This window comes from Mangifera indica, chromosome 7 (genome assembly GCF_011075055.1).
Source record: "Mangifera indica cultivar Alphonso chromosome 7, CATAS_Mindica_2.1, whole genome shotgun sequence".
NCBI classification, from domain to species: Eukaryota; Viridiplantae; Streptophyta; class Magnoliopsida; order Sapindales; family Anacardiaceae; genus Mangifera; species Mangifera indica.
This window is the reverse complement of record NC_058143.1, coordinates 2,163,617-2,182,935: the sequence shown is the minus strand read 5'-3', so window position 1 is coordinate 2,182,935 and position 19,319 is coordinate 2,163,617. Positions and strand designations below refer to the sequence as shown.

General features: G+C 30.7%; 2 protein-coding genes across 2 annotated transcripts; both read right to left on the bottom strand.

Moving 5' to 3' along the window:
- Positions 1 to 352: 352 nt before the first annotated feature.
- LOC123220221 (endochitinase EP3-like) lies at positions 353 to 2,175 on the bottom strand. The gene is made up of 2 exons (XM_044642298.1): positions 1,738 to 2,175; positions 353 to 906 (listed from the first exon to the last, which is right to left on the bottom strand). The coding sequence occupies exons 1-2, from the start codon at positions 2,126 to 2,128 to the stop codon at positions 500 to 502; spliced, it is 798 nt and encodes a 265-aa protein (XP_044498233.1). The 5' UTR covers positions 2,129 to 2,175; the 3' UTR covers positions 353 to 499.
- A 2,778-nt stretch (positions 2,176 to 4,953) lies between these two features.
- On the bottom strand, positions 4,954 to 6,806 carry LOC123220220 (endochitinase EP3-like). The gene is made up of 2 exons (XM_044642297.1): positions 6,373 to 6,806; positions 4,954 to 5,509 (listed from the first exon to the last, which is right to left on the bottom strand). The coding sequence occupies exons 1-2, from the start codon at positions 6,761 to 6,763 to the stop codon at positions 5,103 to 5,105; spliced, it is 798 nt and encodes a 265-aa protein (XP_044498232.1). The 5' UTR covers positions 6,764 to 6,806; the 3' UTR covers positions 4,954 to 5,102.
- Between the last annotated feature and the right edge of the window lie 12,513 nt (positions 6,807 to 19,319).

Here is a 19,319-nt window from a genome sequence, read left to right as displayed (position 1 = left end):
TTGAAATTTAAAATACGGGAATATGTCATGTTTAGCAAACTTTGGATGGAAAATAGTCTTTTAATCTATAATATATCAATAAAATTATATATACACATTTTTAAGAGCATAATTAAGTATAGAGATGATGTGTCATTATGTAATTAGATGTTTTTAATTTAAAAATAAAATAATATTCAATTATATAATAAATTGATAATATATTATTTATATATTTAATTATATAACTCAAAAATCTTTACACATAGTATTGCTCAAAATATATTATCTAATTCAAATGTGATAGCACATTTAAATTATCCTATCATTGAGTGTAGACCTGAAATATGCATTGTGTCACTCAATCATAAAATAAATATGAATCTTTATTTTATTTTATTTTATTGAGCCCTTGCATGAATCATAATCAAGATTCAAGCAAGCTATGAAGTACAAAAGACAAAAACCACAACAAATCAAGTTTACAAAAAAAAAAACTTTGTGTCGCTAAATTTAAATCTTAGCAAGTAAGATTATCACCAGGAGAAACACCAAGTTGGTTGCAATAGTCAGTGTAATAGTTAATCCGAGTCTGAACCGTGCTAGGGTTTCCACCATCACATTCGAGATCACCATTGATGGCTCGAATGGTTGCACCGAACCCTTGGTTCATTACAAGTTGAACAGAGTTAGTCCAGTACCACAAGGCAGTCTTGAATGATATGATAGGATCATTGGCAACAGTTTCAGGGGCGTTTAAGCCATCAAAGCCAAGGGAGACTCCAGCCGGTCCATAATTGTAATTCCACGATAGTTGGATCGGTCCACGACCGTAGTAGCCTTTGTTGGGATTGCAGGGATACTGTGTGTTTGTTTCATTACAATAGTCCTTGGTGGCACCATCTATCTCTTCAATGTGGCAAAAATCTATAGCAAAGATGGTAAATTGTTAGTCTGACTTGCTGGTGAGTGCAAAACAAGAATGCAAGCAAAACATTGGTTTAAACTTAACTAAAGGTGAATTTGAGCTGAACTGAATTTGAATAAGTTTAGTAAAATTCAATTTAAAACTGAAAGAACTATCATAAGATTGAGTTAGGCCTACTAAATTGATAATAGTATCATTGGCAAAGAAGAAAATTTGTTGGTAGAAGTGGAATACGAACTGAGCCAAGTCTGGACACCCTTCTGTCTCAAGTTCAACTTGTTAAGGGTAGCTCAAGTTCAACAACATCCCTAAATTTAAAGTTTGAAATTCAGTTTGAGATTATGATTCGAATTCTTAGTTCAAATTCATGACTTATTGATAAAACGATATCGTTTTATTTAATAACAAACAATACGACGTTATTTTAATATAACTCGAATCAAGTCGTAATTCAAACTCAAATTAAATTGAATTATCTATATAACTTATGGACTAGACTAAGTTAAACTCTTTATAACTCAAGCTTAACTTGATTTTAAAATCTAACCGAATCAAATTGATTTTCGAAACTGAAACAACCCCATTTAGGTGTAACCTTAGTCGTTGTAAAAGAAAGACCGTGGAAGAAAAATAAAAGAATAGTGCTCAAAAAGGGAAAAAAAATGATTAGAGAAGAAAAAAGTAACGCATTAGAAGAAGAATTGTAATAAATGTGAACTCTAGTGCGATGACGGAGGTGAGACATCAATCTTGAGATCGCTATTACTAAAAAAGAAGTAAACAATTGAAAATAAAAATAAAAAGCAGAAGAGAAAGAGATTGATTCTTACGTCCTGTTTCATGAGTAACATGAGCAAAGAAGGCTGCAATTTCACGTTTCGAATCCTCATCAGTGCCGGTCCTCCCAAACGTAGAGAATGAACCAAGAGCTTCAAGAAAACTCGATCGAGAGTAGAAGCTTTTCCCAACACAACTCGCATCAGCCTGATCAAGAATCCCATTAAAGAACTCATCCGTCACTATACTTTCCACCGAAACATTGTTCGGCGGGTAGCAGGGACCCCCCTGGCACCCCGTGCCGCAGTAGTCATTGCCGGTGCCGCAAAAACCCCACCGGCTGCAGCACAGGTCGGCAGCACAGCCACAGTTTTGAGCCAGTAGGGGTCTCGGGAGGAGAACCACTCCCACTATAAAAATGGCGAGAAGAAGACGTTTGAACATTTTGGAGATAGATTAAAGGGTGTGTGTTTTGTGAGATAAAGGGGTGGGTCTGAGAGGGTTTTATAGAAGGCGTCTGAGTTTCACAAGGAAGTCAATATTGGGATACAGCGTGTGAGGTTCGAGAGGACGGGCCGATGAAGCTGTTACTAGCGATGACTTTGACTGAATGTGAAAAGTAAGATATAAATATATAAATAGGAGAAGCTCCATTTTGAGGTGGAAAAGTTCAAATAACATTTTTCAATGGCCAACAAGTGGGAAATAATCCCGTCCGATATTAATTATAATTTTTTTTAGGTGAAAGATAAAGGAAAACAGCTGCTGGGCTTTTCTTTTGCTTACAAGAGCCTTATGATTGGGCTTAAATGTGAAAACTGGCCTGTATCTGGATTCAAACTTCCAGTTTCTTGGGCCAGTTGTGGCTGGGTTTTATTGGACATATATTATTATATAATATAGGGTAATGACTATTTCTCATCACATGTTTAATAACATAACAAAAATTTTATTATTTGAGTATTAAAAATTTTAATTCTAACATATCATTCAAATTTGTTAGTGTATCTTTTTTATAATTTTATAAATGATTGTTTTTTTTTTTTAATTATACCGCTATCATTAACACTTAATTTAAATATTAAATTATTAATATATTTTTACTATTTTAAAATTTTATTATTTAGATTTTTAAAAAATATTAAAACTTTCAGTAATTTTAAAAAGTTTAAAATATTGTATTTTAGTTTGTTTTGTAAGGTTTAATTTTGAAACTCTGGAAGGATATATTAAAAATTTATAAATTTCAAAAATCGATAAAACTATATGTATAATTTTGTATATAAATAATTATATGTCATTGTGTAATTATATATTATTTTATCTCTAATTTAAAATTATTTAATCTTATTGTGACATATCATAGTTTGTGCATAAAGTTATGTATGTAGCATTACTCCAAAAAAATCCCTAAACTCTTTTCAAATTTCAAAACTCCATAAAAAATTTTTAACATCTCTAATATTTTAAGAAATTATATTCACCCCCTAAACTTTTAAAAAGGGAAAATAAAAAATTATTGGGGAAAGAAAAATAAAAAGAATAAAGAAAATAGAAAAATAGATATAAAATAACCTTCTTACCCTTCTATTTAATGAAATTCAATAGTTAATCTTAGCAAGATTATCGCAAGGAGAAACACCAAGTTGGTTACAATAATCAGTGTAATAGTTAATCCAAGTTTGAACCGTGCTAGGGTTTCCACCATCGCATTCGAGATCACCATTGATGGCTCGAATGGTTGCACTGAACTCTTGATTCATAACAGGTTGAACAAAGTTGGTTCAGTACCATAGGGTAGTCTTAAGTGATACCATAGGAACATTGGCAATAGTTTCAGGAGCGTCTAAGTCGTCAAAGCCGAGGGTGACTCCAGTCGGTCCATAATTGTAATTCCACAATAGTTGGATTGCTCCACGACCGTAGTAGCCTTTGCTGGGGTTGCAGGGATACTGTGTGTTTTGTTTCATCATAATAGTCCTGGGTGGCACCATCTAACTCTTCAGTATATTAAAAATCTATAGAAATGATGGTAAATTGTTAGTCTGATTTGTTGGTGAGTGTAAAACAAGAGCGCATCCAAAAACATTGGTTTAAACTTGATTTAAAGGTGAATTCGAACTGAACTGAATTTAAACAAGTCTAGTAAAGTTCAATTTAAAACTGAAAGAACTATCACAAGATTGAGTTAGGCCTATTAAATTGATGAACACTAAGAAGAAAATTCGTTGGTAGAAATGGAATACAAATTGAGCCAAGTCTGGACATCTTTTTGTCTTAAATTCAACTTGTTACGAATAATTCAAGTTCAACTACATCTCTAAGTTTAAAGTTTGAAATTCAGTTCGAGATTATGATTTAAATTTGTAACTCAAATTTATGATTTATTGACAAAACGATATCGTTTTACTTAATAATAGATAAAACGATATTTTTTTGATATGACTCGAATCAAGTCACAATCCAAACTTAAATTAAATCTAGTCATCTATATAATTTATGGATCAGATTGAGTTAAACTCATTGTAATTTAAGTTTAACTTGATTTTAAAAACTAGCCAAGTCAAACTGATTTTCGAAATTGAAACAACCCAAGTTAGGTGTAACCTTAGTCGTTAAAAAAGAAAAACCGTGGAAGAAAAATAAAAGAACAGTGCTCAAAAAGAGAAAAAAAAATATTAGAGAAGGAAAAAGTAACACATTAGAAGAAGAGTTGTAATAAATGTGAACTCTAGTGCGATGATGGCGGTGAGAATAATGAGAAAAGAGAAAAAAAATTATAATTATAATTCACCCTCTAAACTTTAAAAGAGAATAAAGAGAAAAGAGAAAATAGAAAAAATATATGCAAAATAATTTTTTTGCCCTTTTATTTAATAAAATTTACTAATAAAAACAGATAACAGATGAAAATTTGATTTTTTAAAATTTAAAATATAGGAATATGTCATGTTTAGGAAACTTTGGATGGGAATTAGTCTTTTACTCTATAATATATTAATAAAACTATATACACACACTTTTAAGAGCATAATTGGATATAGAAATGATGTGTCATTATATAATTGGATATTTTTAAATTAAAAATAAAATAATACTCAAACATATAATAAATTGATGATATATTATTTATATATTTGATTATATAACTCAAAAATCTTTACATATAGTATTACTCAAAATATATTATCTAATTCAAATGTGATAGCACATTTAAATTATCGTATCATTGAGTGTAAACCTGAAATATGCATTGTGTCACTCAATCATAAGATAAATATGAATCTTTATTTTATCTTATTGAGCCCTTGCATGAATCATAATCAAGATTCAAGCAAGCTATGAAGTACAAAAGACAAAAACCACAACAAATCAAGTTTACAAAAAAAATAAAACTTTGTGTTGCTAAATTTAAATCTTAGCAAGTAAGATTATCACCAGGAGAAACACCAAGTTGGTTGCAATAATCAGTGTAATAGTTAATCCGAGTCTGAACTGAGCTAGGGTTTCCACCATCACATTCGAGATCACCATTGATGGCTCGAATGGTTGCACCGAACCCTTGGTTCATTACAGGTTGAACAGAGTTGGTCCAATACCACAAGGCACTCTTGAATGATATGATAGGATCGTTGGCAACAGTTTCTGGAGCGTTTAAGCCGTCGAAGCCAAGGGCGACTCCAGCTGGTCCATAATTGTAATTCCAGGATAGTTGGATCGGTCCACGACCGTAGTAGCCTTTGTTGGGGTTGCAAGGATACTGTGTGTTTTCTTCGTCACAATAGTCCTTGGTGGCACCATCTATCTCTTCAATATAGCAAAAATCTATAGCAAAGATGGTAAATTGTTAGTCTGATTTGCTGGTGAATGTAAAACAAGAGTGCATCCAAAACATTGGTTTAAACTTGACTTAAAGGTGAATTCGAATTGAACTGAATCTGAATAAGTCCAGTAAAATTCAATTTAAAATTGAAAGAACTATCACAAGATTGCGTTAGGCCTACTAAATTGATGAACAGTATCATTGGCGAAGAAGAAAATTCGTTGGTAGAAGTGGAATACGAATTGAGCTAAGTTTGGACACCCTTATGTCTCAAGTTCAACTTGTTAAGAGTAGCTCAAATTCAACTAAATCTCTAAGTTTAAAATTTAAAATTCAGTTCACGATTATGATTCGAATTTGTAACTCAAATTTAAAATTTATTGACAAAATGACATTGTTTACTTAATAATAGACAAAACAATTTTTTTTTTAATATAACTCGAATCAAGTCGTAATCTAAACTCAAATTAAATTTAGTCATTTACATAACTTATAGACTAGACTGAGTTAAACTTTTTATAACTCAAACTTAATTTGATTTAAAAAAGTAGTTGAGTCAAACTGATTTTTGAAATTGAAACAACCCACTTTAGGTGTAACCTTAGTTATTGTAAAATAAAAACCGTGGAAGAAAAATAAAAAAATAGTGCTCAAAAAGGAAAAAAAAAATGATTAGGGAAGAAAAAGGTGACGCGTTAGAAGAAGAATTGTAATAAATGTGCGATGATGGCGGTGAGACATCAATCTGGAGATCGTTAATTTTACGCATATCCTATTAACTTATATTAATATAATAGATTACTAAAAAAAGGTAAATAATTGAAAATAAAAATAAAAAGCAGAAGAGAGAGAGATTGATTCTTACGTCCAGTTTCATGAGTAACATGAGCAAAGAAGGCTGCAATTTCACGTTTCGAATCCTCATCAGTGCCGGTCCTCCCAAACGTAGAGAACGAACCAAGAGCTTCAAGAAAACTCGATCGAGAGTAGAAGCTTTTCCCAACACAACTCGCATCAGCCTGATCGAGAATCCCATTAAAGAACTCATCCGTCACTATACTCTCCACCGAAACATTGTTCGGCGCGTAGCAGGGACCCTCCTGGCACCCCGTGCCGCAGTAGTCATCGCCGGTGCCACAATAACCCCAACGGCTGCAGCACTGGTCGGCAGCACAGCCACAGTTTTGAGCCAGTAGGGGTCTCGGGAGGAGAACTACTCCCACTATAAAAATGGCGAGAAGAAGATGTTTGAACATTTTGGAGATAGATTAAAGGGTGTGTGTTTTGTGAGATAAAGGGGTGGGTTTGAGAGGGATTTATAGAAGGCGTCTGAGTTTCACAAGGAAGTCAATATTGGGATACAGCGTGTGAGGTTCGAGAGGACGGGCCGATGAAGCTGTTACTTGCGATGACTTTGACTGAATGATGAAAAGTATCTAGTTTTGGTCAGTTCAAGGAAAAGTCGAAAGGCTTGGAGATTGAATTTTTGTCCATTGGTTAGTTATATGTAAACATAAAACATGCTATAATGATATATATATATATATATATACACATACAGAGGATATAATATAATATAAGTAAAAATTATATATATTTTAAAACATATCGGATAAATATAATATGATAGATATTATTAGTATAAATTAATACATATTTTTAAATAAATAATGATATAATAAATACGTATTTTGTGATAAAATTTAAAGTTTTATATAATATTTATGATATTTTTTTAATTGATAATATGATAACTAGAATTTTTTATAATTTTATTTTTAAAAGCCGTATGTTATTGTAGAAAAAATATATATAATTTTACAGTAAATTTGTTCATGGATAAAATATAGTACTACAAGTGACATGTAAGAGAATTTAGAGTTAGTAACTTTCAACTATTGTTTTAAAACTCATGATGAACTAGCTACCCCGATTGATAATCGGGGCTAGATAAGGTGGATTTTCACTAAAACCCCTTTTTTTTATTGGCCGAATTAACTTAAGGTTGAATAATATCAATAATATTGAATCAAGATTCAATCACTACACAGATCAATCCGACTATCATGCTGACACTATGACAATATCACATAATAACCTTCAGCTCTTGTTTTAAAACTTGGATTAAATTAATCAATTTAATTAAAAACTAAAACTAGATCTAATGGGTTTTAATTCAAATTTATTTTATTCATCGGACCAACTTGATTGAACTATTCAATCACTAGGTCAACGCGATATCATAATGATATCACATAGTAAAAATAATTCATTTTAAAATTTTAATTATGTCAAACTTTTGAATTGAGCATTTATTCTCAACTTTGTAGTTAAGATTTTTATTTTAGTTTTTTCTTTGAAGGACTAAAGGAGCTAGCACCCTCTAATTTATTGAATATTAGAATATTGACATGAAGGGAAAGTCAAAATTAACGGGGCAATCAATTTTCTATTTGAAAATATATATAAATAAATGAACCTATTTTTTTGACTTTAATTTATCATTCATTAATTTCAGAAGCAAGTCTTACAAATTAAGGAAGAATATATGCATTTTCATTGATTATTGAGTATACTTTGGAATAGTCAGTTGAGCCTAGAAGGCGTTCTACTTCAACCAATTCTTCATCCCCTTTAAAATAAATATTTGGGAGATTTCTGACTTTGCACAAGTAATTTTGTACGAAAATCAATATAAATTTTTTTTTTTTACAAGAAAAGGGATTCTAAACATATTAATTTATTAATACTTCTAAATTAATATTTATAGTATGACCAAATATAAATAAATTGTTATGTCTAATTTTAAATTAGAGATAAATAAATAATTAGATTACCTAACTACATAATAACACAATAATTTGTTCGTATCGATTAATATTTATTGTTACAAATGAAAAAGGTTTGAAAACCCTAATATGAAATGAAGAACTCTTTCAATTATTTAATTAAAACCCTCGCTTGTGACCTCGTTAATGGAATGGTGTTTTTATTTGTAAATAAAACTCACCGTTTTAGACACCAACTTGTGCCTTTGCTCAAGCTTCGTTACTAACACCTTGTTGCACACAACTGAATTATATTGCATTCCATTATTTAATTCCTTTCTAGGAACAACAACAGAGAGTGAAAGGTTGATGCCCTAATTTTCATCCATGTCCTGTAAAGGAGACCTCTCCCTTTCTCTACAATATTCACGATATAAAGATGATGGCGAATCTTTATCTTGTAAAGGAAAAATCTCCGTGTTAAAAAATGACCGAATACTTATTAGGTGTTAAGATATATTTATAATAATTCAAAAATTACAAGTTTAATTTAGTATTTAAGGGATTAAGGGATACATAATCTATCTTCATCTTCACTCTGTCTTTCATTGTGAGAATTTTAATTATCCCAAACCCCATTTCTATTGGATTGGTTTGGAGAGCCGGATTGCAACCCTACTCCTTTCTCTTGTACAACACCTCAACAGTAATCAACTCTCGCTTCCTTTGAATTTTTCAACTCCAAATCCTTCCGCTGTTCTTTTTTAATTCAGGCTTACATGCTTAACAGATCCAAATTCCGTTTCAATCAATAGTTTAATTTATTTTTGTTGTATATTTTAATCAAGGAGAGGGGGCCACAATACGGCCTGGTCTTGCCCCATAAAGAAACAATTTAAGCATTATAATTAAACAAATTGCTAAATCAAAACATAGGGAAAAGGTTAGCGAGACAACAACAAAAAGAAGCGAATCTGCGGATAAGTACAAGAGAATGAAGTTGAAGATGAGAACAAAATGCTACGCAAGTAATCTTTACATAAGAATTGCTTATCTTTAAAGGAAATTATTTTTTAAAGGCTAATCGAACCAAAGCACAATCAAAAGTTAAAATAAGGTAATCCTCTTAACTAAAAGGTGATAAAGCAGAAGGAACCCATTCCACGTATCACATGAAAAGAAAGAATAATTAATGTTAGTGGGTAATCACCGAAATTAGTGGATAACTTCTAACGATTAATTAAGCTAGAAAGAGTATATAACCAACTACTTCAAAGTTTTAAAACTGAGTTGTCGTCCTCTAAAGTTATATTTATTAATTTTAAATTTCAAAATGTAAAAAATTTGTTTGAGAAAAAAACTATAAGGTAACTCGAATTTGCCTAATCATCTTTAATGGAATTCCATGGTTAATCTAAGGGTCATATTATCCTGTCAAGTGCTAGATTATCAACTCTTTTATGATCTAGAATTATGGATCATTATACATTAGACAAAAGTGACAAAATGTCTAGTTAATAATTCTGGATCTATATATTGTATCCCAAATTTACCTGATCAATCAATACGAATAGGGTCACAAGTTACCCAAACAAAAAGGTGATAGAGTACAAAATTTTTGTGAGGGATACAATAAAAAATTGTGTATGAATATATCATTTTTGAATAAATAACTAAATAAAAAATAAAAATATTTTAAGTAAATAATAATATTGCAAAATTCAGTAGAGTATCACAAGTATATTACAATAATTCTCTTTTATTTTTCTTATTTTGAAATTATCGCATGATGGTGTCATTGTAAATACTTACAAATATATCTCTCATTAAAGTTACTAAATAATCATTAATATTTGATCCCCTCTTTGGTTATGTAACAAACTTTTGATAATATTCAATGTTATTAAAATTTGATCAGATCGATTAATTCAACTGGTGTAATTGGAAACCGATCTTTAATCCAATCTGGTTTTTGTTTAATTGTTGACCAACCTTTTAGTTGGTCAAACCCAATAAAAATCAATTGGCCAGGAAAATTGTTTAAACCCAAGTAAGGTGATTTCATCCAACTTGATGGTTTATGTACTATTTAATTTAATATTAAAATTAAAAACTTAAAAGTTTTAAAACTTTAGAATTAGAATCAAACTTCTCTCCAAAAGTGAATGCATGCTTCTTACCTCTCAAGAGTCGAATGTGAGTAATACTTTATTATGAGAATTTTTGCACATATTTGATTCTAAATGTTGATGGGTTTGTGCTATTCATATTTGGAGTTAAGAACTTATGATAAATTAAATTTAGTTTATCTGAATTATTTGTACTATTATGTTGTGTAATAAATTATCAGTATAAATAAACAAATTTGAAATCATAGTGGTCATTTATAGCGGTAAATTTGAGAATTGTTTGATAAATAACACTTAAATTAATTAATTAAATAATTGTATAATATTGTAAAATGTTAATTCAACCTTTATGATCATCCATTCAATTACAATAGCTTAAATTGAAACTAGTTAGTCAAACTCATCAAACTGTAAATTAATGAGGTAACTAACTGGTTGACAACCTGTTCAGTTTTAAAAACACCGATAATATTCATCACAGTAAAAGTTTTTTCAAGTGTCACTATAACAACTAGTAGGTCAGTACTAACTTGACTAACAAATACATAACTTGACTAATAAATACATGAGAGTAGACAATGTATTTTCTTGTAGCAATAATCTTTTTAACAAGACCTCTAATTCACAGTGTAAGGTAATCAAAATTGTTGGAAAAAAGGTAGAATTTCTTTATAAATAGACTATGAATTTATATACAATATTTGCCAAGAAAGAAATCAATAAAGTCTAATTGAGAGATTATACGACCTATAAGTGGAATGAAGTAAGAAGGCAATATATAGTAGTGATCTTAGAAGAATTTATGGTGGTAAACCATTGAGCTTATCATGCCTCCGCAAGATCGGCGTAAGATTAATGAGACCAATCTTGATAGACTGATGTTTGCGTTGTGAATGAGTTAAGGCCTTGGTGAGTGAGTTAGCAAGTTAATCAATTCAATAAACATGAATAACACTAAGTTGCTTGCTCAACAGTTGGTGCCAATTTACCTTGATGTGCTTCATATGACATAAGAAAACTGGATTGTGAGAGCGATATGTTGTTCCAATGTTGTCACAATAGACATGAGAAACATTCAGGATTGTAACATAAAGCTCATTAAACGGGGTTGTTGGTTGTTGTCAAATATTTGTGGGAGAGACTCCTGTCAAATGGTTGTTGTCAAATGAGAGAGATCAGTTCAGCTCTATTGGTGGGAGAGACTCTCCTGTCTTGAAAGGATTGTGTTTGAAATGGGAGAGAGTCGTCAACGAAGATGACATGATATCAAAGGCCCATCTGATTGGTATGGTGATGATTATGCCCAATTACATATTTTGGCGACTTGATACCTTATCGGTGGATGTATGATCATGATCAAACGAACTAAATCTCTTCTCACTTGAAAGAGTTGCCCTACCCGCTGCTTCATGGTAGGAACTTGCATATTCGTGTTGTATAGCAACATGTTTGTAGGTGACGTGAGTTATCTACACTTTGGTGGTGACGTGTCATGTTGAAAAGATGTTAAATGCATCATCAGATAACTTCCACTCAACAATCAGGAACTGCTTGATCAGTTTGATCTTTGTCAGTTTTGACGCATTTATAAGGTTGATCAGTTCAAGTATGTGCATTCCGTAGATCAGATAGCTTATATATTCAAGTATTTGACTGATTAATGCGGGTTTGATATTTCTGAGAGACACCGAAGATTGAGATAAGATGAAAATACAAAGACAAAACCTGCTAGTTAACTGAATAAACTGTCAAGCCCTAGCCAATCACAGCTCTTCCATAATGCTGACTTAGAATTCCGGGTGGAGTTAGTTATCACAGAAGTCATAATATCTTCCTTGATTCACACCACATTTTCAGGAAAACTATGAATCTGCTTGGAAAATCCTTGAAATTCCTGCCAAGAATTTTATTCGCATTGGTTCTTAAAAAAATAAAAAAATTTCATTCGGTTATGCCTCGGGAAAATTATATTGATTAACCATAGGAGTTTCATCTTTCCACCTGACTAAACAAACCCAGAAAAAGAAACCACTTACAGTGATTAAATGTATAAATATACTGATATGTGATTATATTTTTAAGTGATATAATTGGTTATCTTATTTCTAATTCAAAATTAATATATCACATGATAATATTTCAGTTTGTTTATATCTATTAATACCACTTGTTTGTTGAACTGACCTAATTAGGTATAAATTGAGTACAACAAAAAGGTGAAAAGGCCGAGTTTTACATGAAAGTGTTTTTTAGGCCAAAAGACTTATTCTCACCCAAGGCATAGGAAAATTCCAAAGTTTTATTCTCTAACTTTTAGAAACCTAAATACTCATCTATAAACCAATTTCTGTTAAAATTTTCAGTTAAAGTTAAGGATAAAATCTTCATTTAACAATAATAATTAAAAATAAAAGTTTATATCATTTTACCTCATTGATTTGGAAAACTAACAATATCTTCTTAAAATTAAGTTGTAAAAAATAACATTTTCTCCCTATCTAGGGTTTCAAATTTTGTAGGTGATTTTTCAAAGAATAATGGTTGATATCTCTCCTTCCTGATGATGTCTTTTCCTCCGGTGTTTTCCCTCCTACAGATGACATCTAGATTTGATGAAATCCAAATGAAGAGTGGACATTCACTATCCAAATGAATCGGCTTCGTTTGGATAATAATGATCATCCAGATGAGGAGTCGTCATCGTCTAGATGATGACTCTTCATTTGGATGCGTCGTCATCCAAATGAAGCCGAATCATCTGGATGATGAACTTCGTCTGAATTTCATTGAATCCAGATGTCATAAGTTGGAGAGAGAGACATCACTGAGAAAGAGAGATATCAACCGTTGTTCACTAGAAAGTGATCGACGAAATTTGAAACCTTAGGTAGAGAAAATATGTCACTTTATAAAACTTAATTTTGAAGAGAAATTGTGAGATTTTTAAACTTATAGAGGAAAATATGATAAAACTTTTAATTTTTAAATTTTTTAATAAATAATAGTTTAACTCCTAACCATAATTAAAATTTTTAATGAAAATTAACTTGTGAGTGAGTATTTAGGTTTTTTTTAAGTTAAAGGGTGAAATTTTACTATTTTACTATACTTTATGTGAGAATAAGTTTTTTAGCCTTTTTTATGATAAAAATAAATTTTTACTTAAGTTAAATAGATTTATCACACTAAATAGGTAAAAACCTTGAATCCAACCTAGTAGTTAAGTCAAATGTACTTGATATGGCTCAAAGGAATCCCTTATGTACCTTTTGCTTGCCATATGAAGTATTATTGTTTATTTACATATTTTCTTCTAGAACAGACACTGATGAAAGATTTTATGACACATGGATTTCTGTGAGCTGCGAGGATGAGAGCAAAGCCATTCTGAAATTATCTGCGAAAAGTTATTGGGACCATTACTTTTGCAGGCATGCTTGATTCTAAGTTCAAGTTTAATGGTGAAGAATTTCAACCTCTCTGGATGAAGCTTATCCCTAAAGAAAATGTAATAGAGAGGAGATCGGTTTTTCTGAATAATACTGAATTCAAATTTTTCTTCCTTTCTTCAAACAGAATAAACAGAGATAGAATCACCGATTCTCTAAATGCCTTTATGGATATTCCTCACTATCTCAGCTATTCACAAAATGTGAAAGATAGATGAATAAGCATTTGCTTTCGAAAGAAATCAAAGAGTATTTTGAAAATCCTATAAAATCCATTCATTCTTTTTCCCCAACAGATGGTTGGAATTTTATTTGGATTCAAATCCCAATAAGAGGTCCATTAGAGATAAGAAATTGTTGAGGATAGAGGAATTTTCGTCAAAGTCAATTTTGACTATATAAACTTTCTTAAACAATCACATGATTGATCATTCTAAACAATTAGATTAGTTTTTATACTTAGAGGAAGAAGTTGAACATGTTCAAACCCCGTTCTTTAATTTTAAATTAAAAAGATGTAAAATGTTCTTTTATAGTGAAATGATGTTGTTTTATCAAAAACAGGTAGTAGATAGCTGTCAACAGTGATGGTGAAGAATCCTAATACAAACATAATGTGCATGCATATTTCTTAATTGATAAGAACAAGCTTAGAAAAGTAAGGCAATTTAGAGAAAATTCTCTGGACCACTGCTCCATTGATGGCAGAAAGAAATCTTGCTACCCTTTAAAAAAATGATTTTTTTTCCCTTGTTTTGATGTAGTATTTCTACCTATGAAATTTCAAATAATGATATTATTATGTATCAATAGAAATTACTTAATCATTTCTTGAAACCTTGATAGAATAAGTTAAATGAATCGATTGATGGACTAATGCATGTATGCTTCTTAGAAAATACAAACTAATAAAAGAAAATAAAAAAAAGTAGTATTATTTAATTTATTTTTTAATGTCTAATTAAATGTTTAAATAATATGTTATTATATAGTTGTATGTTATTTTATTTTTAATTTAAAATTATTTAATTATATTATAATATATTATTTAAACATCAAATTAAATATTTAAAATTATATGTGTGAATTTTCTTGATAATGAAATTTGGTTTTTCACGAAATAAGTACCAATTTCCAAGATGGGGCTATCCAGTGGACCGCTTCCCCATTTCCTTATCTCTAAATATGAAACCAATAATCGAAAATTTCAGGCATATCCTTCATAAAATTTGCCCTTTTTTTTTTTAAATTTGTAGGTTGAAATTTAAGTGATGTTTAATCTAATTAAGTGTTCATGTAAAATATGATACAACAAACAACTTCATAATAAAATTAAGGCCAAAAGACTTATTCATGTCTAAGATTTGATCTATTTTCAAATTCTATTTGTAAAGTTTTAAAAATTCAACTATTCATCCGTTATCTAATTTCTGTAAAATTTGCTATTAACTACGTAAGTAAAAATATCATTTAATTAATAATATTAAAAAAATTAAAATTTTATTTCATTTTTTTCTCTTAGTTAATAAAAAAAATAAATTGAGCACAACAAGTTAAAAATAAAAAATAAAGAAAGAACAATGTTATCTATACCTATTTTTTATATTTAATTAGATATCCAGATAATATATCATTATGTAAGTAAGTGTTACTTTATCTTTAATTTAAAATTATTCAATCACTTTATGACACATCATTTAGACAACTAATTGAATATTCAAAATTAGGTGCATGTAATTTTAATAATAAAAAAATTTAGTTTGTGACTAAGCAAGTTCCAATTAGACCACTTCACCATTTTTTTTTTTTTTTGGTGTAGATTGAAATTTAAGTGATGTTTAGTCTAAGTACATGTTCACCTAAAATATGATACAACAAGCAAGTTTGTAATAAAATTAAGGCCAAAAGAGTTGTTTCTACCCAAGGTTTAGTTAATTCTCAAACTTTAATCCATAAACTTTCAAAAACTTAAATATTCACTCGTCATCTAACTTATGTTAAAAGTTACAGCCAACTACAAGAATAAAAATGTCATTTAATCAATAATAGTGAAAAACTAAAATTTTATCTCATTTCCCTCTTTAGTTTAAAAAACTAATAATTTTTTTTCCACCAAAAAGTTTGAAAAGTTATATTGTTTTCCTATAGGGTTTCATTCATTTCTTTTCCTTTTCCAGTAATTGTTCTCCAGCCAACCTCCCATCTATCGATGCTCCCTCCTGCCTCCCGCACGAAGACGCAACCACAAACACAACGAATCAAAATGGCTTTGTCAAAGATCCATCACAATTCATCTAGATCTGTCGAAGTACACATCATTACGAACAAACAAACTTCATCATCAAAATTTAATTAATCATTTTCAATATATCATGCATATATTTCATTGAAAAGTAAACAATTATATTATTGTAATATACATAAATCATAATATAACTAGAAGAGATATAAGAGATCCTGCCTTTTGATTCTCTAGAATATTTTGAAAGAACAAATTTCGCAAGTTTTGAAAGGAAACCTCTTTTATTTATCTTTTTCATATTACAACTGACTATCTCTTTTTATAGATAGGAGAATAATACTATTCTAGATTCTACTTAGTTTTGAATCCGTAGACATAATAATAAACAACTTTACATGTGGCTTATCAGTCGACGCAAAATGATAAATATACAACTTTACACTTGGCCTGTTAGCTGACATAAAATGATAAATATACAAACTTTTTATAAAAACATTGGGGTCTCTGTCTGCCACGTGTTTTATAATATGTATTTCATGGAAGTAAAGTATATGAGTGTCGACAGCATCTTAGGCATTGATTCATCAAGTGTTGGCAATATCTCATCCTCTTATTTGTATTCCGCTTATTGGATACACGTCACGTCTTACATGTTGATCATTTGAAGGTTGATCGAATCTTATTTCTTTTTTGGGGCTTTAGACAATATTATCTATAGACAATATTATCATTTAAAGGTTGATCGAATCTTTTTTCTTCTTTTAGCCTGGGCTTTAGCCTTGGCTTCTACTTGGGCCTCAAATTTCTGAGTTAATATGAGTCGAAAAGTCTCCTTTTGTTGTCTCTATCAGGCTTTGTCAAGAGATATTATGGATATTAAATATATTAGCTATCTTTTGGAGTTAAGCTTGATTCCCTTTAAACAAAGTATCTTGAACTTTTGTGTATATTTTTGGTAGGGTTACTATAATTCCTTTGTCCTTATGAATTGTAGTATCCCTCCATAGAAGTTCTTCAATTTTGGACTGGACTTGTAATAATTTGCCTATGTGAACTCTGGTCCAATACCAATCCTCTTTATCAAGGTTCTTTGCTATTTGTTATAGTACATATTTTCCTATCAAGACATCCTCTTGAACTATCAATCTATACTATGGTTCTCCTAAATAGATGAAGTGATGACACAAGTGGAGGTGTGTATTTTGCTATCTAAAGCACATAATGCTTCATTCACTATGTATGGTATGTAGGGTCCATCATCACTTTTTGTGCATTCATTTCCATTGCATCTATCCAACCTCTTTTTAAGAGTTATTCACAATTTCCTCTTTTAAAGAGTTTCCAAGGAACATGTAATTTCATAGCTCTATCTGCAAAAACAAATAGTTCTGCCAGAAGATCATCTACCTTTTCTTTTGGCCAAAGGACTATTTCCCACCCAGGTATGTTGTAATCTCAAGTTTCTACCCTTTATCTTTGATAACACCAAATACCCACCAATGAATAGTTAAATTAATGGAACCCTAACCCCTAAAAATTTTATCTCTTTTTGCCTCCCTAAACTTTAAAAACTAAAAGTTTCCTTCAACCTAAGTTTTAAACAATGGCAGTTTCACCCTAAGGTTTCGTTTTGAAATCTCTGGCGGCATCTTCGGCTCCATTGCCGATGGCCTCTCCCTCCCGAAGCATCTTTTCCTTCTGGCGATCTTTTTCCTCCCATTTGGACGTCTGATCGACGCCAAAGAAGTCGTGGAAGATGAAATTCTTCGTCTTCCCAGTCATCTTCGTCTGGGCCTGATGAAGTTTTTCGTCTTTCACGGTTTCTCTGATGCCTATCGGGCATCTAAATGGGAGGAAAGAAATCATCGAAAGGAGATGATGTTTTAGGAGGGAGAGATCATCGACAATGGAGCCGAAGATGTTGTCAGAGATTTCAAAACAAAACCCTAGGGTGAAACTGCCATTTTTTAAGACTTAGACTAGGGGAAAATTTTAGTTTTTAAAGTTTAGAGAGGCAAAAATAGATTCTATTTTAGTTTATTTTTAATATTATAGAAAAAATAACGATTTTATCCTGACCACCATTAATTTTAACTGTTCATGGGTGGGTGTTTGATATTATCAAAAATAAAGGGTGGAAACTTGAGATTGCAGCATACCTTGGGTGGGAAATAGTCCTTTGGCCTTTTCTTTTTGCCAATGAGCTATTAATGTTTCCATGGTGATTAGATTCAGATAAGACATATTGAAATCTGCCATCTCCCTAGATATCCTAGTCTTTAAAAGCAATTGTCTTCGAAGAATAGATCTTTTCACGAGTTCTTCTTCTCTGTAATACACCTTATCAGCTTCAAGCCAAACTAGCCTTTTTGCTAACTTTCGCATTTGTTAACTAAACTCTACTAGCCCAAACCTTTTGCAATAGTTATTCAACACTGAGCTTCTAGGTCATCCCATAATACTTTACTAGCTTCTGTTAGCTTAAGGTTTTTAGGAAATTCAAAGCTATATATACTACTTATCATCTCCTATAGCTTATTCCTTTCCTTTTCCTATTTTGCAATAGTTTTATCTTGCCTCTGAACAGTTTCAACCTTTTTAGGTTTTCCTCCAGTTCTTTCGGAGTTTGCCTTCTTATTGGTGATTACATTAATTTTAATTTCTCCATTTAACATAAAGTTTTTATTACTGCATTCACCAATTTCAAAGTTCCTCTTTTTATCAAAAAATTTTTTCCTATCAAAGTTAACTTTCTACTACACTACTTAAAAATTAAGGAAATTGGTGATAGGGTCAACATAACTCCCCTAACTCCAAGAAACTTAGTTTCAAGGAATGTATATTCACCAAGAAATTCAATTTCTAAAAGAGGAGAAGATGTAGGACCTATTGCACCAAGGATCAATATACTAGAGAAAGAAAGATTAGACAACTTGGATGTTGAAAGTCATATTTCGAGGAACTTTTCTACAAGGAAGATAGTTAGATATAAATCTATACAAATACCAGTATATGAAGAAGAAGATAGTTCATCAACGTGAATGATAATGAATCATAAAGTTCATTATAATGCACTGATACAAGGCACAATAGGTACTTGTATCACTGCAGAACCGAAATTTTTAGAATATGAACCGTATACTTTAGATATTCTAGTAGATACAAGAGTGATAAAATGCATAGCACGACGATACCATTTTCCACAAGAATTATGAAAACAATTA